Source organism: Motacilla alba, chromosome 9, assembly GCF_015832195.1.
Source record: "Motacilla alba alba isolate MOTALB_02 chromosome 9, Motacilla_alba_V1.0_pri, whole genome shotgun sequence".
NCBI lineage: Eukaryota > Metazoa > Chordata > Aves > Passeriformes > Motacillidae > Motacilla > Motacilla alba.
In genome coordinates, this window is record NC_052024.1 from 15753394 (window position 1) to 15780606 (window position 27213).

The following is a 27213-nucleotide window of genomic DNA, read 5'->3' on the forward strand; positions in this document are numbered from 1 at the left end:
TTTCTTCTCTTGTGGCATTTTTTCCACTCTACAAGATGCACTATCCTAGATAGCTTGTCTGCATTTCTTAGGTGAGCATTTTGACAATTCTTTGTAAATTAATCCATAAAGCTGATCTCTGATTCTGGTTATCCAGATTTGTTCCTATGACTCCCACAACAATTGGGCTATGAATCCCAGCTGTGTCACATGAGATGGCATTAATTGATGGAAAGTCGAGGTATTTAGGACATTAGGTCAGGCCAGCAGCCCACACACCCCATGACTGCCAGAACTCCTCCCTGCAGTAAGTGCTCCTTGGTTTGGTGCAGTTTGGCACCCGTGGATGCTGTGAGTGATCATTGCTCCTCACGCTCTTCAGCAGATACTGCAGTGATTTCTCAATCTCTCTGTAATTGTTTCAGAATATGAGGGTGGATGTTTGGAGAGCAACTTTGCCAGGACTCCAGCCTCAGAAAGGCTGCAGTAGATCTGCAGAAGAGTGCTAAAGCTTCTCATCTCCCCAGAAGGTGGAGGACCAGGTGGGTTCCTGAGACAGTGGGTGCCAACAGAGTACCTCTTAGCATGCCCATTGGAAGATGGGATGCTCTGTGGTGATGCCGACAGGGAAGGCGCAGCTGAACCATTCCAGTGTGATGAATGGCTTTCGGAGTGCCAAAGTGGGGTGAGGTGAACCCTGAATCCCACCCTCTCCAACTGTTACAGCAGACCACACCCTCCCATGCAGCTCTTGGAAGCTGGGGAAGTAAAAAATTACAATGCATCTTCCAGAATCCCTCTTTCAGCTACAGTGCTGGAGGCAGCACACTGCTGCTTCTCTATTATATTAGTTTGAAATCTGTCGCTTATGAGTCTTCTTCTCCTTTTCCTCTGGTGGGAAAAGAAGGGTGACTTCACTGATTGCTTTGTTGGTGCCTGTGGCTGTCACCCATTAAGGAATCTGCAGAGAGATGTGACATCGCTGTTCTGTTTGTGCACGACCTGGGAGCGTGACTTTTAGGGAACAGCAAAACCCTCCACGCAACATTTTCCAGGAGCTGCTACATATGACTTCAGACTCATTTTGAAGCTTTTACAAAGCCATGGCTGTGAAATCACAATGTTTAACCTTGCACTTGCTCCGTTTTTGAGGTGTTTAATGGCTTCTTCACAAAGGTGCGGTACAAATCACATGAGCAGATTTGAGTCTGTAATCACTCAGCCTCACCACCCTTGGCTGTGGCATGGGACAGGTAAGGGATGCTGTATATTCCCTGGAGGGAGATAGAGCCACTGCTGATGCACTCTGCGGCAGTGTGGACAAGCAAGGCAGCTCCCTTCTTCCAGAACCTGTGGAATTTACACCAGATACATCTATCTATACACTGGTTGAACAGAGAAAAGACTTCATCAGTCTCCCCTCCTCACCACGGAAAACAGAGGGGCAGACACTGATCTCTTTAGTAACCAGTGACAGGACCCAAGGAAATGGCCTGAAGCTGTGTCCTGGGGTTTAGGTTGGCTATCAGGAAAAGGTTCTTTCCCCAGAGGGTGTTTGGGCACTGACCAGGCTCCCCAGGGAAGTGGTTATGGCAGCAAGCCTGGTAGAGCTCAAAAAGCGTTTGGATAAGGCTCTCGGGCTCTCGGTGTGACTCTTGGGGATGGTGCTGTGCGGGGCCAGGAGTTGGACTCGCTGATCCTTGTGGCTCCCTGAATATAGCTCGGGATATTCTGTGACGTGCCGAGCCGCGGGGCAGGACCGTCGCGAGCCGGAACGGAGGTTCCAGGCGCGGATTCCCGGGACGCGGTTCCCCGCGGCGGGCCGGTCCCTTCCCGTGGTTCCGGGCGGACACGCAGCGGCTCCGCCCGCGCCCCGCTGGCGTCGGCGGGAGCGGGGCGGGGCCGGGAGCGGCGGCGGGGCCGGACTCGCGGGGCTGGGAGCGGAGCGGCGGCGGCGCGCTGGTAGGGGGGCGTCCGGCGGGAGCGGGCGGCTGTCCCCGAGGGGCTGGGCGTGCGGGGGACAGGGAGCGGAGCGGTGCCTGTCACAGGAGCGGAGGCTGCTGGGTGGGCTTAGACTGGCGGCACATGAGGGCACCGCTCGCTCCCCCTGCGGAGCCGGTCAGGGGTCCGGCCCGGGCCCCTCTGCCAGCGTGCTGCCCGGGGCACAGGCTGGGGGCTTCGGGCCGTGCTGGTGCTCGGGACTGGCGCGCTGGCTTTGGGCCAGAGGGCAGCGTCTGCTGGGGTGGTCGTGATGCGCTGCGTCCCCTTCTGGGGGCTTGGGCAGAGGCCGGGGCTCGGGCGTGATCCTCCGAGATGGCAGGACTGGCAGCTGAGAGAAGACAGAGGCAGGTCAGTCGGAAACTTCTGTAGTGCACCCTCAGCGCTTGGAGCGCGGGGGCTCCGGGGAGCATCCCCCCACCCAGGGGACACAGTCAGGGCCTAGGGAGGACAGTGAGGAGGTGGCCCTGGCCGCGGCGGAGGAAGGTGTGACCCAGCTGCTGCGTAGGCACACATCCTCTCTAACCCTCTTTTTGTGTCCACCGAAGTCCTGGCTGCACTGATTAATGGTTTTGTAATGGGACTTAAAGTCCTCAGGAATTCTGAGAGCTGTGATGCTCCTCTGTAGTCCTCATTCGCTGTGGAGGGAGGGGCAGGATGCTGCAGGTGGCCTTCTCTCTGTCCCCACCCTGTGATGCTGCCGCACCGGGACCCTGGCAAAGGTTGGGGTGGTCAGAAACAGGTAATGCTGGGTTTCCATCTGCAGGACCCCAGGGTCTGAGGACAGCCACTGTGTTTGGTTTTGAAATTAGGATGACAAATACCCACACATTATTTCCCAAAGAAGTTTGCCATGTATACACAATTATTAAAATTCCTGAATTTGAAGTTTTTCGCTGTGAGGTCTGGGTCGTAACACTCTTGAAATCACTGTACCAAGAGCCACAGACAGTAACTGTTGCAGTAAGGAATTGGTATTGGTGTGTAAACCCGCTAAAGGAGGTTTACCCCTCCAGTCTCCAGAAGCTCTGTTGCTAATACCTAAAAACAAAAGCATGCAGAAGTCAGGTCAGAACGGCCACCTATTCTCACATGTTATTGTCCTTGACAGTATTTTTTCTGGTATTCTGCATAAACCCTGTTTCTGCTGCTTCACTCGCCCAGCAGAGGCTGTCGCATGTCGAGACACTCAGTGCCTGGAGGTTATGGTACACCCAGAAGGGCTGTGAATTCACAGAGGTCTTGACAGCAGTTTCTCTTTTTTATGTGTATTACTTAGCAACACTATCTAGGTGACTGCCCAGAACTGTTTTCAGTTGTGGTTAGGCAGAGTTATCTTCAGCCATTTGGGACTTTGTTGGTGAGAGGCAGCATCTTTGCATCAATTGCAGGACATGGGTACCAGAGCTTCTGCTTGAGAGAATGTTACCAGCCTGCCAGGATCAGTAGGGGATGCCAGGCCTGGGGGTTTGTTTTAGCAGATGTAGCAAAGGTGAGGATGCTGTGTGGCACTGGCTGGACAGGAGTCCCTTTTATATGTTCGCGTGGCTTTTAACACACTGTGGGACAGCTGCTTTTGTTGATCTTGATCCAAAGTAGCTGAAGCAGCCTGTGTTTACAAGTGGGCAGGACTGTGCCAGATCCTGCAGTAACCTTTTTAAGGGGCTCAAGGGCTTGACCATCCAGGTAGAGCAGATGCTGACTGTGGGGAGCGTCGCAGTCTGTCAGGAGGCGAGCAGGCTGGGTCACAGCCAGCAGCACTCTGTTCCCAGGCAGGTGCTCTGAGCCTGGAGACCCGGACAGAGCTGGGCCTGGCAATCCTGGGCTGGTCATGAAGTTGCCTTGGAGATTGGGCGAGTTTTTTAAGCACTGATAGAAGAGAGATCCATGATGAGTCTTCTGTCATTAACCTCTCCCAGGTCTCTGTGTCTCCACAGATCTCCACGGGGATACACACCAGTAAGGTTAATTGGAGACTGGGTGTTGCAGATGAGTGAGAGCAGGGGGAAAAGGATTCTCTTCGATCTATGGTCAAGGAATGCAGAGGAATGTAGAGTTGCTTTGGTACTTTATAGCCTGGCAAAGGCCCTATCTGAAGTGACAGGACTTCTGCCTTTTCCCCGGGGCTCTTGCTTACATGCTGTCCATGTGTCAAGGCAATTCTCTGCAGACAGCTGGCAGAGTGCAAAGTTTAGTAGTGTTGCCTGCAGATGAGTCAGCAGAAGAGAAATATCTTGTTCCTGTAAAGTGCAATGATCTTGTAGGCAAAGCAGCACATGACAGTCACATCTGACTGTGCCAACGCCTCCCAGGTTCACAGGGACGATAGGACAGCCTTGGAGCAGGCGGTGCCACCCAGGGAGCTGTGGGTGTCCCAGGGCCTCACCGGTCCAGCTGCCAGTCTTGTGCTTTGGTTCCCTGGTGGGAATTGCAGCAGCCTTTGGCTGGAGCCTTTACTGGGTTAATGCAGCAAGCTAGTTTTCTGTTTAAGTAGCAGCTTCACAGATACTTATTTTGCTTCACAGGTAAATCTGCAAGTGAAAAGCAGCAGAAGTGGCAGAAGAAATCCTGCTACTGATGTAGGTTTGCAGTTAATATTCTCCAAGGCAGATGGGCCAGGTCCTCATGCCATCAGTGTGCTTAGGGTGCAGAAAGATCTGACCTGCTTCTCCAGTGTAGTGTGATGCTGGAGTTCTCTGACACTACCAAGATTGAAAAATGGCAGCCCTGTCCATAAAGATGCAGACAGTGAGGTAAAGCTTAGGCTAAGCAGGAAGATTTGCTGGGCCTATTCTGACCTCTTCCACATGCCAGAGGTGTCAGCTTTGGTGTTGTGGTTAAATTCCAGCTCTGATGATGGTGTAGTTAACTGACACTAAGGGAGAAGTTTTAAATTCCTTCCCTGCCTATATTTTGTTTTCCTTTCTAGTAATCAATGCTTGTCCTCTTTCCTCTCCCAGAAGAGGCTGTGTTTCAGTGCGATTCAGTGATTCCCTGACAGGAAAAGCAACTCTTTTCCCATCTGGCAGTCAACTGCTCCTTGCAGAGCCTGTGCAAGTCTCTGTCTCAGTGAGTTAGCTGGCAGGTGATGCAAGGCCCTTCTTTGATACAGGATACACCAAAGAAATAAGTTTAAGAAGAAAAGCCCTGAGTGTTTTATAATGTGGTGCAGGGATTGTGATATGCCCATGGCTTTTCCAAACACTTCCAGCTTTGCTCCTTTGGAGCAATATCTCATATTCAGCCATGAACTCAATCATGCAGGAGGGTGACACCTTGAAGTAGAACAATGTTAATATTTTAAAGCAAGGCTCTTTCTTCTGGATATGCTTGGTTTCTATCTTGGAGTGTTCAGAATGAGGTTTGAGAGTTATCTTTGCTTTCCTCTTCCCCATCTGCTGCAAATGTAATTAATTTTAGAACAGGCATGTTTTAGGCATTTGGAGAAGCAAAGCTCTGTCCTCATGTGTTAAACTCAGCTACAGATGCTGGATCCCACTGTTGGTAAATAATTGTTTGGGATGCTATTTTAGTCACTTGGGTCAAAATGAAGCATTCTAAGATTAGTAGGTTTATTGCAGTAAGGTGTGATGTATCCCCTGTTTTTTATCAAGCCAAGCCTGGTGATGGGAGGACTTCCCAGAAATGCACCATCCACAGGACAGGGGTTTTAAAGTTTTGAATAGTGGTTAAATTATTGTTTCATTTCTGCATTAATTTGAATAATTAACAGAGCTGTGTCACTCATGAGGTGTCCGGACACTGCAGAGGCTGCTTCAGCAGCATCTCACCTCAGATGAGCAGAGCAGACAGGTCAGAGCAGACAGAGCATATTTATCCCACCCTTGAAGCTGGTTTCTCACTTGCTACATTGGGTAGAGCTGCTGCTGTGTGGCTGATGCTGTCTCACCACTGCTGCTGATTTAATACACAGCAGATAGTAGAATCTCTCAAGTTGGAATCCATTCTCTAAAGTTGTTGTTTGCCATCGTTTAACTAACTATGTATACCCTGAGAAATGGAAAAGTTAGGGTGGATGGTTGGTAGTGGGAAGAGCTGGAAGAAGCTGTTGGAGTTTTCCCCTGAGCTGGGACGGTGCTGCCCTGTACTGTAGCCTGCAGTTCTTTGCCTGGCCCTGAGATCTGCACCCAGCAGCGAGGGGCTGGTGATAATTCAGCAGAGACTGTACCTGTGTGTTGTGAAGTCTGGTTGCTCTGATGCATCACACTGATGGGGGAAGAGCTTCACCTGGTTGTGTGTGGGGCTGCTGGGTCTGTGCTTCAGCACCAAAGCCTCTGCTTTTGATGTTTAGCTGGGCAGTGGTTCAGAATGTCTGCATTCAGCACATTAACAGACCTTTTAATTCTCTCCCAAGGGAAGGAAAGAAAGTAGTCAGAGACCAACAGGTGACTTGAAGCAGAGTGAAATTATTTTAACCAAATAACAAGAAAATCGGCTGCTGTTTCTCCCCAGTGTTTCCATGAATTCTGGGGTTACTTGAACCAGAGACATATATTTGCTGCTTTTTTTGAACTTCATGGTTTCTGCTAGGACCAGGGTGGTAAACGACTGACGCAGAGTGTGCTTGCAAGATGACACCTTGCAAAATGTACGAATGACTTGGGTCATACCGTGTGTTTTCACAGAGGCACTCTGGAAGCTGCTGCATTTGTAGCACAGATCTCACCTGAAAGTCAAATGCTTGCTTAAATGTTTGAAGACTTGGACCTGAGGGTTCCAAACTTTTTTGCCTGAGGTTATGTTTGCACTCTCCCATATGTTTCTTCTCAGGAAATAGTAATTTAATTACTGGAATGGGGGAAACGGTGAGCTTGACTCACAGTGAGTGCTGGATGGCTCACGCAGTTCTGGAATGTCCTTGTGGCTGCTCTTCACTGTCACTTTTATCTTCTCCTCAATATCTTTTTGGCTCCCTACTGACCCAAGATTCTCTTTCCCTGTTCTTAGTGCATTGTGGTAGGTCTAGCAGAGCAGCCGAGGATACTCATATTTATGTAGCCCCAAACCAGTTCAGCTGTGTCTGACCCTAAAACTGTCCACAAGGTATCATCATGCTGATGCTCAGTGGGGATGGAGAGATATTTGCATCGCGTTAAACTGCATTTGACTTGTTACTTTGGAGCATTCCTTAACCTTGAGTCATGTGTGCTTGAGTAAGTCCGATCACTAAATCTGCTATTTAACAGCTCTTTCACAAAACACACCCTTCTTGGCTGCCAAACAGCAGAGCTTTGCCAGTGGCCCTTTGAGGGCAGTCGCAGCTCATCACGTAGCTCGTCCCAAGTAGAGCACTCGGCAGTGCTCCTCTGCTGTGGAAAAAGGTGGTGTTCAGAGGGGCATCTGCTCTTTGTCACACCTTGCACTTGCCCCACCTAACATTCCAGCACACCCACTGCATGTGGGTGGGGAGACGTTTTAAATTCCACACCACTCTTATTATTAGGGAGTTGAAGCACCACCTTAGGATCGTTAAGGATCGTCGCTGGGCGGAGGGGTCATGCTGCTCTCCAGGCCAGAAGTGCCACGTGCTGCACTGGAGAGGTGCACACTCCAAGTCAACAAGAGAGATAATGCTGTTTTTTAGTTTTTTCAAATCTAGCGCCCATTTCTAACTCCTTCAGCAGCTGGAAAGGGAATATTCGTTGCCATGCCTTCCTATAAATCCCTATTTTTGCTTCAGCTGTGTGAAGCAGGACTTACTAATACTCCAGGCTTTTCTGGAAAGATACGACTCCAGCCCAAAGCACAGATAACTTCCTTCTTTATAACTGTCACCATTTCTGTCCCAAATTGGTGGTATGTCTGTCTGTTCGTCAGAGAAGCAGTCCAGCTGAACCACCACTAATTGCAAGCTGGAACATAAAGTGCCAGAAGTGTGGCCTAATGTGGTGTCAGCAGCTGCTTCACCATCTGCTGAGTCACCACTGCGGTGGGGACAAGGGACAAGAGGGCAACACGGTGGCAGCTGTCCCAAGGTGGGCTGTCCCCACTGGGGAGCTGCAGCTTGGTCTTACACAAACAGCAAAGCAAACAGCGAGCCTGTTTAAACTCCTTTAAGTTACGAGCCCTTCCCTCGCCTTTATCCGTCTGCATAGACCTTCCTTCCTCTCTTCAGGACTGTACAGGGAAGAGAAGGAAGAAGGACTGTACACTACACACCCAGCAGCTGCCCTTGGGGATGTAAAGGGTAAAGAATCCAAAGGAGAGCTGGACGAGGGCTAAATGTGAACTGGGCATGCCATAATCCTTAGGTTGCCTTTTAGATGCAAAAATAGCATTTATTTACCTCATAGTAATGATTTATAATTTGCATTGCAACTCTTGTTTCAGTGTCTCTCCAGCCAGCTGACTGCTGCACGCTTCTCTCTGCAGAACAGCTCTGAGTTGCATTAAATGATTCAGTATTCCCACCAGGCACTGTTTGTCAAGCCTTGGCAGCTGATGCCAAATACAACTGGCTAAGCCCCTTGTGAGGTGGCTGTGTCTTTGCACTGACCTTCTGTACACTGTGCCTGCTGTTGACTGATTCTGTTTTGGAAGAACTGAGAAATATCTCTTTTCTTTTTTTTTTTTAATTTTTTCCCTATCTTTCATTTTGTTCCAGTTCTTTCTGAACGTGCTTGGCAAGATGGAGCCGCCGACCTCGTCCAGGCTGAATTCCCGAAAGAGACGGAAAGATGGATCAGGCCCTAATGGGGCAACAGAGCTGGATGGAATCCCTCCAAAAATGTCCCGACGCTCACTCGTAAGTAAGCAGAAATAAGAATTTTGGGACCCTGTGAGATGTGGACACTGAACTGTAACAGCAGAAAGATACAGGTGGTGGTTTATTTGTGGACAGAGAAAACAAGGCAGGGGACAGGAGATAAGAAGCAAACGACAGTAGCTCTCCTTCTTGCAAATCCAGTTTGGAATCTTCCTTTGTTCATACTAATAACATACTTACAACGTGGGCTTAAATTAGGTCTGAGGCAAGCATTGCTAAGCCGCTTTTGTAGTGTGTCCAGCTTGTCACTTAAGCTGAGCCAAAGAGGCATGTGTTTATATAGCCATAGGGAAGCAGGCATTTCTCACAGGTGGGTTTTAAGTGACCCACTGGGAGGGAGAGATACTCAGGAGAAGCACATAACAGCTGCAGGAGGGTCTGAAGCCTGTAAGCACCTGCAGAAGTGATCTGTTCAATCCATGCTCTGACACATGGGGAAGATCACTGTTCATTTGATTTTCTTGGTCTGGAGAGGGACCACATTTATGTTGCTGGTACTTTGGGAGTGCCCAGGAAAAAAACCACAACAAACAACTGAAAGGATTTCCTTTCTAGATCAACCTTGGTATGGCTTTAACTAGCTAAAGCCAGTGGGATCTTTCTGAAGGGGGTCTGATCCAGTTAATGCTACTGAAAAGGGCTGTCTTTAACTTGTCCTTGCCACAAGATTGCGACAGTTGGCTTTTTATAGTTCTTCTCTGCCCTCTTCCTGGAGCTGTCCTGTGCATCACGTGTGCTCTAGTTGTTCTTTTCTTATCTCTGTCAAAAGCCAGCTACCCATCCCTGCCACGTCATACCAGGGTCATGGTCCTTGGCAAAATGTGGTGATGTGTTGCAATCTTCCTCCTCGATGACAACGTTTTGCTCTTCAGGAGGGCTTCAGCCCTGTCACAGAGCATTGACAGTGGTGATGAAGTAAGAGCAGCACCAGCAGTGAGAACTGGGGAGGCAGGCACTGTGAATTGAGGTTTGAGCTGTTGTGTGACTTATCCCACAGAACATTTATGTCCTTCTCTGTTGCCAAAATCCACCCTGTCCCTCTTAAAGATCTCATGTATTTCATTAAGGAAAGAGAACTGTGCAGGTTATTTATTATTCTGTGGGAGTCACTTGCTCTTCAAGTTGCTGTCTGTCCTCTGTTAGAAATAAAGCATTGGCAAACAGCACAAGACAAGTAAAATCCATCCACTTTCTAAGCTTCCTGCCTGTTTTTTAGCCTCAGGGCAAACACAGTTCTCCTGGTGATAGATTTATTTTTTTCTTCTTTTTGCAAAAGTTTTATTTATTATAGCAACAGTAATAGTGTTGCCTAACTGTGAGATTACCTTGAAGCCTTTTCCACTCCCAAGTAAGCAGCTGTTGGCAGAATGTTCCCCTGAAGCAGCAGGGCCCAGCAGCAGATGGTGGTAACAAACCTGCTGACACATGAGCCTGTTGTATTGTGCACATCAGGTTGAGTTTTGACCCTCACCAACCCTGCAGGGGAAGGGCAAGATTCTGGCTGGACCTTTTGAGGACATGTTTCTTTGTTCCTCTGATAATTTTGGTAGGGCTTTTTTGTGCTTTTATTCCTAACTTCAACTAAACTGCCAAGAATCTGGTTTTATAGAGAAGTCCTAAACTTAATGGCAGTGATGAGAGGAGAGACCTGCAGGCCTTATCTGACAGTAAGGATCCTGGTAGAGGAGGTGCTGTGTGAAATGCAGAGCCGTCAGTAACTTAAAGGAGATGTCCAGCAGTAGCAGCTTGTTTGAGTGTCGTGCTCAGTGGTTGTTTTCTTGTGCATTTCACTATAAGCACTCTAATAAGGATTGGCACTGGCCAGAATAGCAGCGGTTTTTCTGGTTGCAGCGGTGCTGGACGCTGCCAGGATTCTCAATGGGACAGGAAGCCAGAGAGGAAACTGCAGATTAGCCTTTTCAGCTTGAAGGTATTATTGTAATGATTTGCAAGCTTGTTTCCTAGTGTTCTGACTCAGGAACAAGATGTCCATTGCAGCCCTACACCTTCCAGCTAGAAGGAAATTCAGCTGTTTGTTTTGTAATGGAAAGGGCAGATGTTTCATTTCCATTCAGAGCAGACCAGAAATTATGGCTGCACTTTAGTTGTTGATTAAATGTACTGCTGTTTTCAAGCTCGCAGGCTGGAGGGGTTTTCTTGCAGCAGTTAGAGTTATTCTGACACAGATCAAGGTCAGTCTTTCACTTGTATGGCTCAGAAATGGTGACAACACATACATGCTCTCAAGAGTTAGTGCTGCAGTTGTTATTGCTCTTCTGCTTGTTCATATACTCAAATCAAGAGCTGTTACAGTTTGTACATCACAGCACAAACACTCAGGCACAGCAGAGTGATGGTCTTGCCAGAGTGGGCACAGCTGGAGCTGTGACAGTGAGGTTTGAAGCTTGGCTTGTGCTGCTGTGAACTGCTGTTTGTCAGAAATCTGAGTTTAGCAGCTGCAGCTCTGACCCTCCGATTTTCTTGTTCCAGTAGAAATGCTGTCTACTAAACTCTACTTTTCTCTCTCTCTTCTTCTCTAAGCTCAGGCTAATCAGCCTGCAAGGCTGTTTTGAGTTTTTACACTAATTATTCTTTTAGTACACGTGTCTGAATTATGCAGAGGCAGTGAGTCACCCAGTGACTATGACACTGTGATGGCAGTGCTGCCACTATGAACTGCCCTCACTTTTGCACTGACAGTGAAACTCTCCTGGCTGTTTAGGGACTGCGGGAGCCAGCTCCGTTCTCAGATGAGGTGGAGATCGACTACAGCAAGCCATACATCAGAGTGACCTATGAAGAAGCCGTGAGAGGGACCCCTTGTAAGTAAGAACACAGACTGGGAGGGGATTGTATAAATGCTGGGTTTGGGGGATGTGGGTATGATTGGGATATCTCTGAGACCAAACCAACCTTGTGTGTTTGACCAGGCTTACAGCCAATGACGAAGTGAGTGCTTTGGTGATTAGATAACTGTTTCCATGGGAAATTTGGCATGTCAGTACACCTGAAATTCGAGTTTGTATGTGTGAGGAGATTACAGATATTTGTTTTAAACTCTAGCTGAGCCACTGACAGCCACAGAACTCCACATTTTCTGTACTGCTTTGTCTGAGGTAGCTTAAAGTTAAGCACTTTAAAAGTCATATTTTTTAAAAGTCATATTTTCTGAAACTTGAAATGGGCAAGTAAAACCAATTTATATCCTTGTCCAGAATGTCCCATTCTTATCTGGATTTTAATTAAAGTCAGTGTCATTAATCAGCACAGGCCAGCCCCACAACAAGAATGTGTCCTTTTATTCTCTAAACCAGGCTGGGAGAAACACTGTTCTCTTTGCAAGTCCACAGGGGAGGCAGAGGCACAACTGACTCCTGAAGGATGATGGCCTTCTCCTGCCAAACCGAGTGTGCAGACAGTGCTGTCTTACCTGGCCTCTCTGTTGTGGCTACAGAGGCAATAAAAATGCTGCACTTCTATCTACCTGACTGCTGAGAGATGAACCAGCTCAGATTGAGACCTGTCTGTGGTTTCCTGCCAGAGGTTCTGAAAATCCAGTGTATTTCGCAGTCTGCATTAATTTCCCAGCTGAAAATCTCCAGAGTCTGCACAAAGGTCTCTGATTCAACTGTGGTGGCTCTCCTGCCTGTTGAGACTAAAATACAGTGCACACTTCCTTGTTGCTCTTTGTGTCTGTGCTCAGGAACTGTAGCTGCTGCAGGTACAGAGGAAAGATAAGGATGTCCCAGCCACTTTCCAGAATGTGAATGAATATTCATAAAGATCTGCTAGGACCAGTCCTCTTCTGGCATACAGAAAGCTTTTGCAGTCACAGATCTCCTTGGCTCTTCAGAGCCTCCTGGCATCTTCAGATTGAGGTCTTAGAACCACTAAAAAATTATTGTAAGAGGCTGTTCTCAAACTGACTCCTCTGCTTAGATTAAACTTAACACCCCTGACCTTTGAATCAACTCCTTGCTGCCTCCCAACCTCTGTCTCTGGGTACCTCCAGGGCTCTGCCCAGACCTATGGGGTCTCAACTTCCTGTTAGGTCTTCTCTCTGCTCACTCTTCACTGCAGCTTTGGTGTGCTTCTGCTCACCACTCCTCTGTCTGTCTGAACTGAGCAGCAGGCTGTTCCCAGGTGTGTCGCAGACAAAGACTGTGGCTTTTGATTATCAGCAGCAAGAGGACTGTGGTCCTGTGTGGTCCCAAGATCAGAAGTCTCCCACTATTACATGACAGTGTTAGACTATTTCACTTTACCTCTGTGCTGCCCTCAAAGAACTGAGCTACAATTTCCCCTGGCAGAGGTGGCCTGAGGGAAGGGTTTTTTTTTTTAATTTTTTTATTATTATTGTTATTGTTATTGCTAATAATGCCAGTGATTCAGCAGAATTTTGTCTGCTTTTCTTTGAGTAGTTCAGCTGTGTTTTTGAATAAAGCCATATACTGCCTGTTCCTGGGGGAGCTGATGCTGCTGCTTCCCTCAACCAGGTAGCAGGCTGCAGAGGAGCATGCTGTAAAAGTCTTGAGATGCCATCCTGGCAGGCAGGAGGAAATCAGGCACCTGTGAAACATTTGGGACAGTTCCCTTCTGGTATCTCACTGTTGTGCAAAAAGTTAATTCTGCATTTGGATTTCCATAGAAGGGAAATGTTCAGGGTTTGCTTTTCCCTTAGTCTCCCCTTCACCTTGTTTGGGTGATACGTGGTAGGCTTTCAGTCTGCCTTTACATGTGGCTGTATTTCAGCTCTGTGCTCAGGTGCATGTGTTTCCACATGGGGAGACAGAGAGCCAGGCATTTATCTTCACAGTTCTGTCCTCATTATGGTGCTGCATTCTGTAACTCCTCCATAATTTTCAGAGGTCCTCAGATGTGAGCATGAGCAGCAGCTGCTTGTCCAGGAAGGCATATTCACAGCTATGTCTCTGTTCCTTTGGCACAGTGGATCGCCCTGTCAGAGTTTATGCCGATGGAATATTTGACTTGTTCCACTCTGGACATGCCCGGGCCTTGATGCAAGCAAAGAACCTCTTCCCAAACACATACCTCATTGTTGGAGGTAAGGAGTGACCTTGTTGACTTTGGCTGTTGCGGGAGTACAGTTTAGCTCTGTTTGTGGTTGTGCATACTGGGGTTTTGTCTTTGTGGCTTCAGTGACTCTCACTTCAGACACTTGTCCCAAATGTTGCTGGAGTCTTATTGCAAAACGTTGAGGGCTGGATATGTCTGCAGAAAGATATCCTGTACCAAATGAGTGCTTAAGGAAAAGATTATTGATTGTGCTGTTTCAATTTGACCCCTCTATTTTGTGACAGGTACAGGTGAGTTGCACATCTGAGTATCAAAATATATTAGGGATAGTTGAGCATCTACTTTTGACTCATAAATGAGACAGCTAAAGTATGAGTCCCTCCCATGGCTGCTTTGTTCACCTGTATTGCCCTGCAAGTCACTCCCCAGCTCCAGTTTCCTGCTGGAGATTGCTTAGTTCCAAACAGATCTCACTGGGAGCAGAGAGATCACAGTTGTGTGAGATCACAGTTGTTTCTTGGGCATGTGCCTGGACACCTGGAAGTCAGTTAGGCCTTCCTTCTCAAAATAGAAGTTCCCCATTTTGCCTGTTAGGTCATAAGTCTTTAGATGATGCCAGGAATGTCCTGCTGAGTGCCTGAAGGGATCTAGCAGAGGTGTTTCAGCCAGGCTCCTTCAAGAATGTAACAGGAAAAATGATACCCCTTTTCTGGCTGCCAAAGTACATGGGCCTCTGCCCAGGCAGTGCCTCTACTTGTTCCCCCACCCACCCTGAGGACACATCAGGCTGTGCGTGTTGTCTGTCAGGAGCTGACCCCTGGTCAGGCTGCATAATGGTGCTGAAGTATGAGAACTGAAAATACCTTTAACTAGTTTTCTCAACCCCCATTGTCTTCATGAAACAAATTGAAATTCTGACCCTGCCATGGAACGATTAAAGCATCCTTGGGTGGTTTGTTTTCTTATCACAGTTTCAGTCATTGCTGAGAGCATTCTAATAGTGGTGTGCCTGCACTTCTTGTGTGCTACACAAGAAGTAGTGTCTGGAAGGGGAAGGGAGGGAGGAGAACTGAAACAGTTGTTCCAACCTACAAACTGCCCTGAGCTTAGAAATCTTAAAGGCTGAAAGACATCCCCATTTACATAAACACTACAACAAACAGGAAAACAACTTCAGGTCAAACTATTGACATGTTAAAATAGCAAGGAGTGTAACTACGTTCTGTGCCTCTGGGATACTGGTGAGGAGAAGGGCAATGAACTTGCACCAGAACTGAGACAAGAGGCCACATCCCAGGAGAGCATTAGCTCCAAGCAGGGAAGAGTCTCCCCCACTCTTTATCATCTGTTTGTCTAGAACATATAAATAAATCAAAGACCAGTGAGACTGGTAATGCCTTGTTTACTTTTGAGTCTGATAATCAAATAGAACTCCTTCCTCAGTACCTTACATTGCAGATTATGAAGAGTTGTTAATTTACTTTCTCATTAAAACATAATAATTAAGCTTGATTTCCTGTGAACTCCCCCTCTGTTTTAACGTAAACTTCCCAAGAACTAGACTGTGGTGTGGCATTTTATGAAATCAGAAGTTCAGGCAGTAAGTTTTTTCAGATTCCAAGCCTGAGACATCCGTTGCTTTAAACGTGGATTTCTGAGCAGCAGGCCCCCCAGGTGCCATTTCTCATAGAAGAGTGGTCTGCTGTGTTAGCTGGTTTTCTTTGTAAGTGTTGAAAGCTCTGGAGACTTTAAAGGCTTGGGGTGTGGGTCCCCAACTTGGGCAGAAATTCTCCAAGCAGCCTTCCCAGAATTGCTCAGGAGTTCAGTGCTCTGCAGTGCTCCATGTTCCTGGTGTTTTGTGGCTGGAAAAGCTGGGTTCGAAACACCAGCCTCTGTCAGCTGCTACCATTGTCAGGTTCAACAGAGTGTGGGCAAGGTCCTTTTATTGTAAATCATTGGGGTAAGTGCCTCAGACTCAGTGTTCTCTGCCTGTTTCTCCAGTGTGCAGTGATGAGCTGACCCACAACTTCAAGGGTTTCACGGTAATGAACGAAAACGAGCGCTACGATGCTGTGCAGCACTGTCGCTATGTGGACGAGGTGGTGAGAAATGCACCCTGGACCCTCACACCCGAGTTCCTGGCAGAGCACAGGGTAATTTGTGACATCTGATCTGTTTGGAATTTCAATTAGCCTCTCTCTGTTCATAGCAAGAATTCATCTTTGGGGGTGACCTCTGCCTGAGCAAACTGTTTCTGCTGAAGCTCCTTTAGTATAGAATGAACTAGGTGATGGAAATTGAGTGGGTTTCTTGGGAGTGTAGAAGCATTTGCTGAGCTGGCATGTAATATTAAATAATGTAGAGATTGTGACCTAATGAAAAAGGTTCTCACTGTTTCAGGAGAGGTTGGTGCTGGTTACAGATAGGTGTGAAATGCAGTAAAGAGAGCATTACATGGGTTAGGAAGTGATTTCTGGGCGGTGTCTGGTCCAACTCTCTGCTTTCAGCTGGAGCTGCTTAAAAGTAGATCAGCTTCCCTGCCGCAGGAGACCAGACAAGCTGTCTTGAAAGCCTTTTATCAATTGGTGAGATAAAGTGAAAGGAGTCTCTTAACATCTGTTGAACAGCTTTGGGAGGTGAAGGAGTCTCCAGGGGAGCTTGCTTAGTTTACAGTTGTTGTCGTTAACAAGCCATTTCTCTGCGGAGCTTAAAGCAGCTGTGTCCTATTCCCAGCCTTTTCTCTCCCCTCTGTCATGTGCTTAAAATTCACAGGCAATTGCCACTGAGCACTTGGGACTGCTCTGTGTTGTGTTGTAACGGAGGGAACATTTTCCTGTTCTCTCTCACACCCCTGAGTGGAGGTGTTGAGCCACAAGTTACCATCTTTCAACAGCAGCAGGAGATCTGCAAGTTCCTAATAAAATGTTGACTAGCTTTTTATAATTTTCAGATCGACTTTGTTGCACATGATGACATCCCATACTCTTCTGCTGGCAGTGATGATGTCTATAAGCATATAAAAGAAGCAGGTGGGTCCCCCTCAAATTCTCCAGGCCTTCCTATCAAAAGTCTTCTGTAGTTTCTCTTGTACCTCTGTAATGCAAAATTACGCCCCTCTGGGAAAAAGGTCTGCCCAGGAGCCTCTGGTGGCAGGAAGAAGCAGCTCCAGGCCCTGCTTTATAACACTAGGACTGTTCCATGTCCCAGCCCAAGCATGGCCCAGCATTAATTCCTAATTTCACTCCAGTTATTTTGATTGAATGAACACCAACCTCTTGAAAACATACTACAGTTTGGCTTAGAGATTCTCACAAATGGGGAGTCTCATCAACTTAGCAGAGGGACACCTCTAGCTGTTTGCTGTTAAATTCACTGGGGATGCAGCTTTTTTATATCTATCCAAACTCAGTCATCAGAGTGTTGTATTTCCATCCATTAAAATGTAGGACCCCTTGTCCTGTCCTTGTCCCCACACTATTCTGTATGCAGTCAGGATTTAAACCAGCTAAAGTGACGACCTTTTCATTAGAATACCTGGTATTTTGACAGGGTTTTGACATGTTTTGTTCTTACTTAGGCATGCCAGAAAGGATGGCTCTGGTATTGTACATTTAAGGACAAAGATGGGAGAACAGTTAGCAAGTGAGCTCTTGACAGGAGAAGTTGTTTCCTGATAGAGGTGGCAGCAGCTTTTTGCCATGTATCTTGCTCAAGCTGTTCTGGGTCCTTTTCCCCAACTTCAGGCATGTTTGCACCAACCCAGAGGACTGAGGGCATCTCCACATCGGACATCATCACGCGCATCGTGCGGGACTACGACGTCTATGCCAGGCGCAACCTGCAGCGGGGCTACACGGCCAAGGAGCTCAATGTCAGCTTCATAAACGTGAGTTGGTATCACCCCACGCTGCAGGAGCCAGAATCTTGCCAAGTGTGAAGAGAGTCTTGTCTAGTGATAGCACTGTCCTGCCATGTGCCAGTGAAAGGCCTGTCTGCAGAGCTAAGCGTTGGCACCAAACCGGTGTCCTTAGAGTAAAAATTAGGGGTAAATTAGAGTAAAAATTCCACCCCTGAAATCACCTCAGGGACCCACTCAGAGGAACTGGGGGATTGCTCATGCTGTTGTCTTGTCAGAGATGTCCTGATGATGTCTTACCTATTGAAAGAGCTGGAGAGAGGGTGGTAAAATGTATGTTTTCTTGAATGAAGAGTTGCTCTTGACAGCTGCTGCTGTCTCATCTCTCTCCTCTTCCCCCAGCCACCTCCTTAGGGTAGAGTCATTTGTTAGGATAAAATCTGATTCTGTTTCCACTGTACTATTGCCTTCCTGGAGCTGCAGGAGCAGCAGTGCTTGGGTAGGACAGAAGGATATGCCCTGATCCTGTGCTGTGCAACTCTAGCCCTCAGAAAGAATACATGGCAGAAGACATTTTTGATGGTGGAAGTAAAGTCATAAACATTTTTTTTTATCACTCAGATACTGTGCCTGTGAACAACAATGAAACAGGAGAGGTAACGGCTGCTTGGCCTCTCTTTGGCACATAACTCTGCCTCTGTTTAAAAACACCCAGCAGAAAGACTGGTGCTGTTGTGATATGCAGAGACCTACAGCAAGTCACTGGAATCTAATCTATGTGCTGTATAAATATTTCCCTCTTCTATGCACTCCTATTAGATAGTGCTTATCTCTGGCTTTAGTCTTGCTTTGTGTACTGTGCCAGTGCCTGCCACAGAGTGTCTCACAGCCCCACTGTGTCTGCCATGGAAAGAAGTGTCAAGGAAGTGAAGGAGGAGTGTTACCAGACTAAGGGAGATGCTGAGTCTCAAGCAGCAGTTCAGTGTAGTAACACAGAGCAGAGATGGTCTCCACTCGAATCTGGTGAGCTGTATTCTGATCCATCACTCTCTGTGCAGGAGAAAAAATATCACCTCCAGGAACGTGTGGATAAGGTGAAAAAGAGGGTTAAGGATGTGGAGGAGAAGTCAAAGGAATTTGTCCAGAAAGTGGAAGAGAAGAGTATTGATCTCATTCAGAAGTGGGAAGAGAAGTCCCGGGAGTTCATCGGCAATTTCCTGGAGATGTTTGGCCCAGAAGGTGCATTGGTAAGGAGCTGCTATGGGAAAAGGGGAAAGGGAATTTTGGAGACATTAACAGACATTGTAGGGCTTCTACAGAGTCTGCAGAGGAAATGTTTGGCGTTTGTTGCAGTGCTCAGTGTGCTGCCAGTCTCCAGACAAGTTGTCCCAGGCTTGGGCAGCCTGTTTTCACAGAGTACTCACCACTGCCAAGGAGATAATGCCAGTTACATTGTAGAATGAAAAAACTCCCCTGTCCCACGGGCTGGCCTGTAAACTCCAGTTTGTGCCCTGCTGACCACTGAGCTGCCAAGAGGATGGTGGTCATTGCCTAAGATCAGCCTGAAGCTAGCTGTTTATGCCAGGCTTTCCTGCACTGTTGGGTGAAAATCACAGGTATTTCATGTTAGAAGTGCTTGAAAACGAGTGGTGATTACACCGTGTGCAGTTTCCAAAGCCTGGAGTGATGCTGGGGCTTTTTCTGCTCTTAAATAACATGAAGTTCTGAAGAGACACAACTCAAAATGCTGCACAGGCTGTAGTAAGTGTCCATTTCCATGACTGTGTAACCCATGCTGACTGTCCTCCTGCTTCCCTCACCAGAAACACATGCTGAAGGAGGGCAAGGGCCGGATGCTGCAGGCCATCAGCCCAAAGCAGAGTCCCAGCAGCAGCCCCACACACGACCGCTCCCCATCTCCCTCCTTCCGCTGGCCCTTTTCCACCAAGACTCCTCCTTCCTCCCCTGCCAACCGCTCCAGGAACGAGTCTGCAGTCACCTATGACATCAGTGAGGATGAAGAGGATTAACCTACCTGCCAGGATTTGCTGCGGACCGCTAATCACTGAATCCTAAGTCCAGACCCACTGGGGAACTCTAAATGAGCAAGAGAGCCATAGGAACAGGGCTGATGGGTGAGCACAGGGCCTTGGAGGCACCCATTGCTCATAGCAAGGGCTGCTGCCTGGAAGCACATTCAAACCTCCTCTCCCTTCTCCCCAAATCCCCTTTTTATTGTTTACGTTCTAGCGGTTTCCAGGGTGAAGATGGTTTTTATATTTTAAGAAAATATTTGTTAAAAGGGCAAGGAATAGCACTCAAGCGTGGCTTTTGTTTTGGTTTCTTTTCCCTTGTTAAACCTCCAGGCAAGAGGGAGAGTGGGAAGACCCAACTGTCTCTTCTTTCCTTCAGCTCCTCTGTCTTATCCTCCCCACCCCCAGGTAGTATCTGTGCCACTGCCAAACGAAAGACCCCCTCAGTTCCTCAACCAGCATGACCTCGAGAGCATGCACAAAGCAGTGGTGTAATGAGGCTTCTAGGAAATAGAGACATCCCTGCTGGGCTGGAGCTGATAGGAATCTATCCAGCAGACCCTGTAGTGCTCGCATGCCTCTTAACTGAGCTTCCCAGCGTGTTGCAGTGAGGACGTGCTGGGCAGGGGGTACCAGCTTGGCACGCAGGAGCTACACCCGGGAAGGACTTGCAGCACTGTAGAGTGGCACACCCCATAAAGTGCGCAGCATTCACAGCTCCAAAGAGTAGAGGGGCTGCAGGGGAAAGGCCTTCCAGCTAATCTTAACAAGACTGCTAAATCCTGAGCTAAAATTGAGCCCTCAGTTGCTGTTGGAGAGAAGAGAATGAATCTTTGCTTCAGGGCATTTGCTGTCGTGCATTTCCTTGGGTGTGTGAGAGCCCAGGTAGGAAATGAATGTGTCTAGTCTTTTGAGAAGTTCCTTGTTCCAGTCTGTGGTGTGTTACACATTTTAGTGTCTGTCCTAATGGTCCCTCAGCACTGTGCTCTGCGTGTGTTTGTGTTTCAGTTGCTGTGCTGTAGGGGCTGGAGGAGTCCTTCACACTGGTGCCATGAAGTCGCTGCTCTAAGGGCAAAGCAGCCAGTTTGCTGCTGATGTCAGTGTGTGCAGCTGGACAGATGAAGGGCCCCAGTTCTGTGTGACAGTTACGTGGCTTGTGCAGTACATGCACAAATCCATGCCTGCTCACTCTGCTCCATGAGGCAGTGTGGAAGGAGCATCAGAGAGTGCTGCAGCTTTTTAAGGTTATTTAAATACATAATGCTCATGTGAGTCCATGGTCCAAGTTGTGCCTGCTGTTGTGTCTGTGATACACACTGAGCTTTGTGGCCTGTGGCTCCCCAAGGGGACTTGCCCTCCTCATGGCTGAGCAAAGCAGGTCAGTGCACCCTGTCCTGCAGCCAGCACTGGAGAAACTGGCCTTGCTGTCATGTAGCTGTGGAGTTTTTCTGCCAGGGTTTGCCTCTGATACCCACTGTCTCTGGGTGGAGCTGCTGGGCTGAGTTGCCTGTGTCCTGTGGTGCTGGGAATAGAGGATAGCTCAGAGCCCTGTCAGCAGTGCTGCCAGGAGGTCTCCAGAGCAGGATGTGAGGCTTGGGGAGCAGCACATGCAAGGAAGAAACTTGTCAAATGCTACCACAAGCTCTGCACACTGTGATGCTTCCAGAGCACGTGGTGGCCATGTGGTAGGAACAGGCTGCAGCTTCTTTCCAGCTTTTGTCTTGATGGTCTTTTGTCACGCTGCCCAAAGGGCTTGACAGAGGTTGTGCTTCTCTTGAAGCCAGAACCAGCATGGGAGAGGGTATTTTGGGGATCACTAATCTGCCACTTGGACCTCTTTCAGCAGAGTTGTGCACAGCTGTGCAAGCATGGCTGGCTGCAGTGGATTTTAAACTGTAAGGAGCAAATAACAGTCACATGGTAGAAGCCTGTTGTTAATCCTCTGGTTTATGAGTGGTAGAACACTTCCTTTGTATCATCCACCTTGTCTCTTCCCTCATCTTCACTTCCTCACCCTTCCCTCAGTATGGATGTTGCGGTTGCTTCCCTGAGCCAGATCACAAGGCCAGGCTGCTTTAGAGCCTTACTACTGTTTTAAACACAAGTTATGCAACAGTGTTCTGTAAGTTTGGGTATCTGTGATGTTCTGGATTGTGGCTTGTTCTGCAGAGAGCTTAACATGCTTGGTGTCTCTGCAAAATCTGGGGTGCTTGGTAAGAAGCCAGCCATGGTTTTACATGTAGCTTGGAATAACAGAGCTGTTTCTTGTAACCAATAATCTCTGCTTCCTCCTTGCACTGAAATTAAATTGGACACTGAAATCCCAGTCTAGTCCTTTATTTTCCCTTTGTTTTGTTTTCTTCTGGATTGCTGGACCAGTCTTCTCCAGCACTGTCATATTTTATCAGGAATAGGTAAGAGGTTTATCTTTCAGCAATACATGAGCCAAGTTCCCCAGGGTCATCTCATTCCCACAGATACACCCAGTGCTGCTGCTTCAGGGCTGTTCTGCACAACTCTAAGCCATCCCTTGCTTTTCAAAAGAAGCATCCAGAAGAAGCATGAAGTAAAATGTGCAGTGGAAAAACAGAAGTTTACTAGCATGCAGTGAAGAACTCTGGAGTTTGGTGCTGCCAAACCTAGTGGCATCTACTTATGTGAAACAGCCCTATTGCACTTCCTCTGTACATCTGGGGTGTGAGCCCCTGGAAAAGGATTTTCTGATGGTAAAGAACAGCAGCAACAGGACAGAATTGAAAAGGACCAGGGATGGTGGTAGAAGCAAGAGCATTGGAGAATGCTGTGACTTTTTTTAACATGCGATCTGCTCATTTGAAACTGTGGTCTGAATTGTGCTTCTGGCATCTGTAATGAACACTTGGGGCCAAAAGATTACCCAGTGGTTTCTGCAATTTGTCATTGCTCCTGATGGCCATCCCCGTGTCTAGAGCAGATAGTGATACTGGACCGAGGCTGGTTAAGGCAGCATTGACTTATGACAGCCAGTGTTATGAAGGTGTTTCAAGGCTCCCTCCTTTGCCTGGCAGGTGTGGATGCTCCCTGTGTGCTTTCAGGAGCAGCCAGTCCCACGGAGAACAGGCCCCAGGGGCAGGTCAGACTGCAGATCATCCTGATATCTCGGTAGAAATCACCATTGGCCTGGGCTCGCCTTGGCTGTGGGAGCCCAGCCAGCAGCACCCAGAGCTCAGTGTCACAGCTGGATGTTGGGCGTCCCGTGACAGTCCCATGCCATGGGTGTGTTAATCTGAGCTCCAATCCTCCTCCCCCTGTATGGAGTCATCTCCCACCCAGCCTTAGGCAGAGATAATATGAAGCCAGTCACCAATGCAAGACTCTTGTAAAAATTTATCTTTACTCAGTGCTAGACAAGAGCCCCTGGGCTGGAGGTGGCTCCATGGACCCCTTTGGCTTATGGCTTATAGATTTCAGACCGTTTCATTCTATCCCAAGATGCTCTTTCCCCTTCTGCCTCTTCTGCTGCCAGCAGCTCCCCAGGGTCAGGGGAGGAGGAGAAGGTTGTGCAGGGTGGACCAGTCCCTCACCTCACTCTGCCCCTTGGCACCTCAGTTTGTCCCTCCTGCTCAGGCCTTGACGTCGGCGCCTGTGGGTGCGAAGCTGATGGGCTGGTAGCCCGGCTTGTCATCCTGCTTGCGGTAGTACATCCGCGTCAGCACCGCCAGGATGAAGGTCTGCGGGATCAGCAGCTGCACATTCATCTCTGGAACAGAAGAAGGGTCTTTTGAAGCTGCCCTCAGCCACCATGCCCACCCCCATGCCATGCCACGTGATGGAGGGGCCTGGCTGGGAGCATGTGATGCTGCTCTCTCATCTCCCTACTTACGCTGCGACCTGGCCTTGGAGGAGAAGGGCGGCGAGCAGGCAATGCTGCCGCTGTTGGCCAGGATGCTGAAGATGGCAGGCTGGAGCGCCGTCAGGAGGAGCAGGATCTGTGACCACCAACACCCCGCTGTGAGGACCGTGCTGCTGCCTGGCTCTCAGCCTTCACCTTCCCCTTTTCCTGCAGCCAGCGGGGCTCTCACCCAGCAGTGGGTCCTGCCCCACCATCTTCTCTCATGCTGCCTCACCCCATCAGTGCTGCAGAAGCCCCTCACCTAGGAAGGAGCTGGGCAGGACAGGGGCTCACCTGGAAACAGGTGAACTTGGCCTGCATGTTCTGCTCAGCCAGGTGCAGCCGGGCTTGCCGGAAGAGAATGCCCAGACCCCACAGCCCAAAGAGGGCGGAGACACCAACCAAGGTGTTGATCCAGAGGGCCACGCTCTCCCCTGAAATCTGAGGGGGACACACAGAAAACATTACTGGGCTGACAAAGTTCAGGTGGAAGCTTCCTGTCTAGGTCATCAACCTGCCCATCCCTGTGCTCTGGCACTCACGTCAGCAGGGTTGTAATTCCCATCGGTGGCCAGGATCAGCCCCAGGAAGACAGCAACTGCCTTGAAGAGGGCGTACTGGAAAGTCCCCAGGATCATCCATTTAAGCTTTTTCCTGGCATGGTGAGAGAAACCAGTAGCACTCTGAAGTCCCCAAGTCCCTGCCCAGGGAATTCTCTTCCAGCCCAGCAGAAGCACGGGGTGAAAGCCCTGCAGGGGCAGGGGTTTATCCTAGCTCCCCCTCACCTGCTCATGGTGATTCGGGGCAGGCAAGGGCAGCAGCAGCAGCAGGGCCCAGTGCTGACCACCATGGGCACATCCTTCAGAGTGCTGAGCAGTGCTTCCTTCCCACCAAAGCCCTCCACCATGACCAGCATCAGCAGGTAGAAGCAGACAGCGAAGTACCTGGGGAGGAGGAGGAAGACAGGTCAAGCCCTGTGGGCTCCATGGTGCCCTGTCCCAGGGTGGGTGATACTCACGCCGTGGTAGCCATCTCCACCACCATCATGGAGCGCGGAAACCACAGGCCAAAGCAGCTGACCACTGACACGACCTGGGGGACACGTGAGCTTGGCACACTGGCGCTCCCTCCTCCTGTGGCCTGGCACCCCTTGGGTGGCCCTGGCCCCCCAGGGTGATGCCCCCCAGCACCCCCACAGCCCAGCTCACCGTAGGGGCTGAGCTGCTCCAGCAGAGGGTCTTCATCTTGATAGGGCAGCGGATCTTGCGGAAGAGGTACGAAACCTCTTCCACATAGATCACAACTGACAGCAGTGTCATGATGGTGCAGAGGCCCAGGATGATGAGCTGGGCCATGTCCAGCTCTGCCAGGGAGGGGTGAGAAGCTGTCTTCATCCTGTCTGGTCCCCCCTGGGGCCACTACTGCAGGGAGCTGCCCCTCAACCCACCACTGCCGAGGTTTAGGAAGCTCTGTGCCACGCCCTGGACATGACTGTCTATGCCACAGCTGGCCCTTCTGCACCACTGTTCCCTGTCCCATGACACCTGCCCCAGTGCTGGCCCTTCCTGGGCTGTCCCCATCCCTACAGGTAAGACTATGGGATGGGAGGCTAAGACCCTGGCAGCAGCCCAGTTTCTGATTTCTGGGGCTGCTCCGTGCCTCCGCTTGCCTCGGCCACCCTACCATCTTCATCCCTGTCCTGCTCCCGCCAGCGACAACAGGAGGGTCCTCCCCACCCCGTCCCCCCACCTACGGTGCAGCAGCTGCCGGGAGGTGGGCGGCAGGGAGAAGCAGGCTGCCGGCACGCTGAAGTTCCTGATCAGCATCTCCACCAAAGGGCGGGAGAACCTGCGGAGCAGAACCGGGAGTGCTGCACGGGGCCACAGGGACAAGGGGACACGCGGCCCCGCATGGTCCGAGCAGTCCCCTGGCTGGTTTGCCTCACCACCGAGCGCCTCCCTTCCTTTACAGAGGGAATGAATCATCCAAAGTTCCGATCCCAAAAGTTGGATTTGCCCGGCTGCAAAGCGGCACGGGAGTCTCCAGCACTCACCTGGGGTCGTCTGCCAGCTCCAAAGTGGGATCCATCCTGTTCGGCTCCTCGCTGGCTCCGTCCCAGTGGCTGTGGGGCTGCTCGTCGCTGCCTGCCTCAGCTCCCCTCGCCGGCCCACGGGGTCAGAGTCCCCAGGGCAGGGACCGCGGGACGATGCCGCGCCTCGTTCCAGTTTAACCAGAGCCCGCGGAGCCTCCCTCCCTCTCCCGCGGCTGCGGGCACCCATTGGCGCGGCCCCACGCCGTCCCGGCCCACCGAGCGCTTTGGCCACCAGGTTATCGACCCGGGGTGCCGGGAAGGCAATTGTCACCCGGACGGGCACGCCTGCGTGTCCCAAGGCCTGGGGCGCAGGGCACCTGTGCTGGGGTGACAGCGCGGACACGGGCTGGTGGTGCTCGGGAGGGCCTGGGACGTGTCCTCGTTCCCCTCAGCAGCGGTGTGGAGCGGGAGGTGGTGCCGCGGGCGGTGGGCAGCCTGTCAGCCCCTGCTCGGCTCCGCGGGCCCCGGGAGGACTTTGGGTGGCCCAGCTCCAGGGAGCCCGGGCTGAGCCCTGCACGGAGCAGCTCCCGGGGCACTAGAGGGCAGGGCTGGCCCAGCGCTCAGAGCCCTGGCCTGGGGACAGCAGCAGCACCCCGGCCTGGGGAGGGGACCAGGGGGCTGGAGGGAACAATCTGAGTGGGGAGCTGGGGGCTTAGGCAGGGCAGCAGCGTACCCTTGTCTGAGATGGATCCAAGAATCCACATGGGTTCCAGGGGTGTCCACGGCTCCAGGCATTCTCCCAACCCTTCAAGGAAAATGAGTTCTGGTTTATACTGGGTCCCCTTGGAACCGCTACCCTTTGCCCCTCTGGCAGGGGGTTTTTGCTGCAGCCAGAGTGGCACCAGGGCTCCAGATGGATGCTCTACACCTTGCTGTAGGAGCAGGATGCTGCTGTTGTCATGGGAATGGGATGGTGGGGAGGGGCCGGGAGGAGGGAATGGGTGTAGATGCTTCAGTGGGAGGAAATGGGATGAGGGAGGAGGGAGTCCTGTAGGGACTCTGTGCATATCCGAGGTGCTGTGCACACCTGGCCCTCCCCTCCTCTCAGCCCCATTAACCAAGCCCCGTATACCTGTCCCTACGCACTGTACACACTCTTTCCTGCCCTGTATGCTGTAACCTAACCTGGCACACTGCGTGCTGCACGCCAGCCCTCTGCACTCCCATTCACACACACAGTTACCCACACCGTGCACCAGCAGACCCCTCACCATGGCCACTCCTGGCCCCACGGCATGCATGGGACCAATGGGGGCCCCCCACCCAGCAGCTCTGTATCACCAGCACTGCCTGTGGCTGAAGAAACACATCAGCTCCTGACATCTGCTGCGCTGGCCTTTATGTGACCGTCACTGCAGACTATGTCGTGGCAGTCCTGCTGTCCTGCTCATCCACCTGGCGCTCATCCCCCTGTGGTCCATCAGCACTGGGATGATCTGCACGTATCCCTGGCCCCAGGGAAGCAGGGCCCAGCCCCAGCACGCAGCCACACGTGCAGCACTGCCCGGACACGTGCAGGAGCCTCTTCCCCTGCCTGGCGTAGCCCCAGGGCCAGCACCA

The 27213-nt window shown here is 50.2% G+C and overlaps 2 protein-coding genes across 2 annotated transcripts; one reads left to right on the forward strand and one right to left on the reverse strand.

The window, feature by feature from the left end:
* The first annotated feature begins 1786 nt into the window (after positions 1-1786).
* Positions 1787-22016, forward strand: PCYT1A (phosphate cytidylyltransferase 1, choline, alpha). The gene is made up of 9 exons (XM_038146582.1): positions 1787-1941; positions 8603-8743; positions 11487-11586; positions 13713-13829; positions 15803-15954; positions 16752-16830; positions 17545-17687; positions 18716-18904; positions 19481-22016. The coding sequence occupies exons 2-9, from the start codon at positions 8627-8629 to the stop codon at positions 19685-19687; spliced, it is 1104 nt and encodes a 367-aa protein (XP_038002510.1). The 5' UTR covers positions 1787-1941; positions 8603-8626; the 3' UTR covers positions 19688-22016.
* Positions 22017-23044: 1028 nt separating this feature from the next.
* On the reverse strand, positions 23045-26224 carry SLC51A (solute carrier family 51 subunit alpha). Its single transcript, XM_038146584.1, has 9 exons — positions 25615-26224; positions 25315-25409; positions 24770-24924; positions 24580-24653; positions 24347-24505; positions 24104-24215; positions 23856-24002; positions 23553-23658; positions 23045-23429 (listed from the first exon to the last, which is right to left on the reverse strand). The coding sequence occupies exons 1-9, from the start codon at positions 25647-25649 to the stop codon at positions 23293-23295; spliced, it is 1020 nt and encodes a 339-aa protein (XP_038002512.1). The 5' UTR covers positions 25650-26224; the 3' UTR covers positions 23045-23292.
* Positions 26225-27213: the final 989 nt, after the last annotated feature.

Coding starts and splice junctions, on each gene's coding strand:
- PCYT1A (XM_038146582.1), top strand. CDS start 8,627: ATGGAGCCGCCGACCTCGTCCAGGCTGAATTCCCGAAAGAGACGGAAA. Junction 13,830..15,802: donor CACATACCTCATTGTTGGAG/GTAAGGAGTGAC, acceptor CTGTTTCTCCAG/TGTGCAGTGATGAGCTGACC. Junction 15,955..16,751: donor AGTTCCTGGCAGAGCACAGG/GTAATTTGTGAC, acceptor TATAATTTTCAG/ATCGACTTTGTTGCACATGA.
- SLC51A (XM_038146584.1), bottom strand. CDS start 25,649: ATGGATCCCACTTTGGAGCTGGCAGACGACCCCAG. Junction 25,410..25,614: donor GAGCTGGCAGACGACCCCAG/GTGAGTGCTGGA, acceptor TCTGCTCCGCAG/GTTCTCCCGCCCTTTGGTGG. Junction 24,216..24,346: donor CCCCGAATCACCATGAGCAG/GTGAGGGGGAGC, acceptor TCACCATGCCAG/GAAAAAGCTTAAATGGATGA.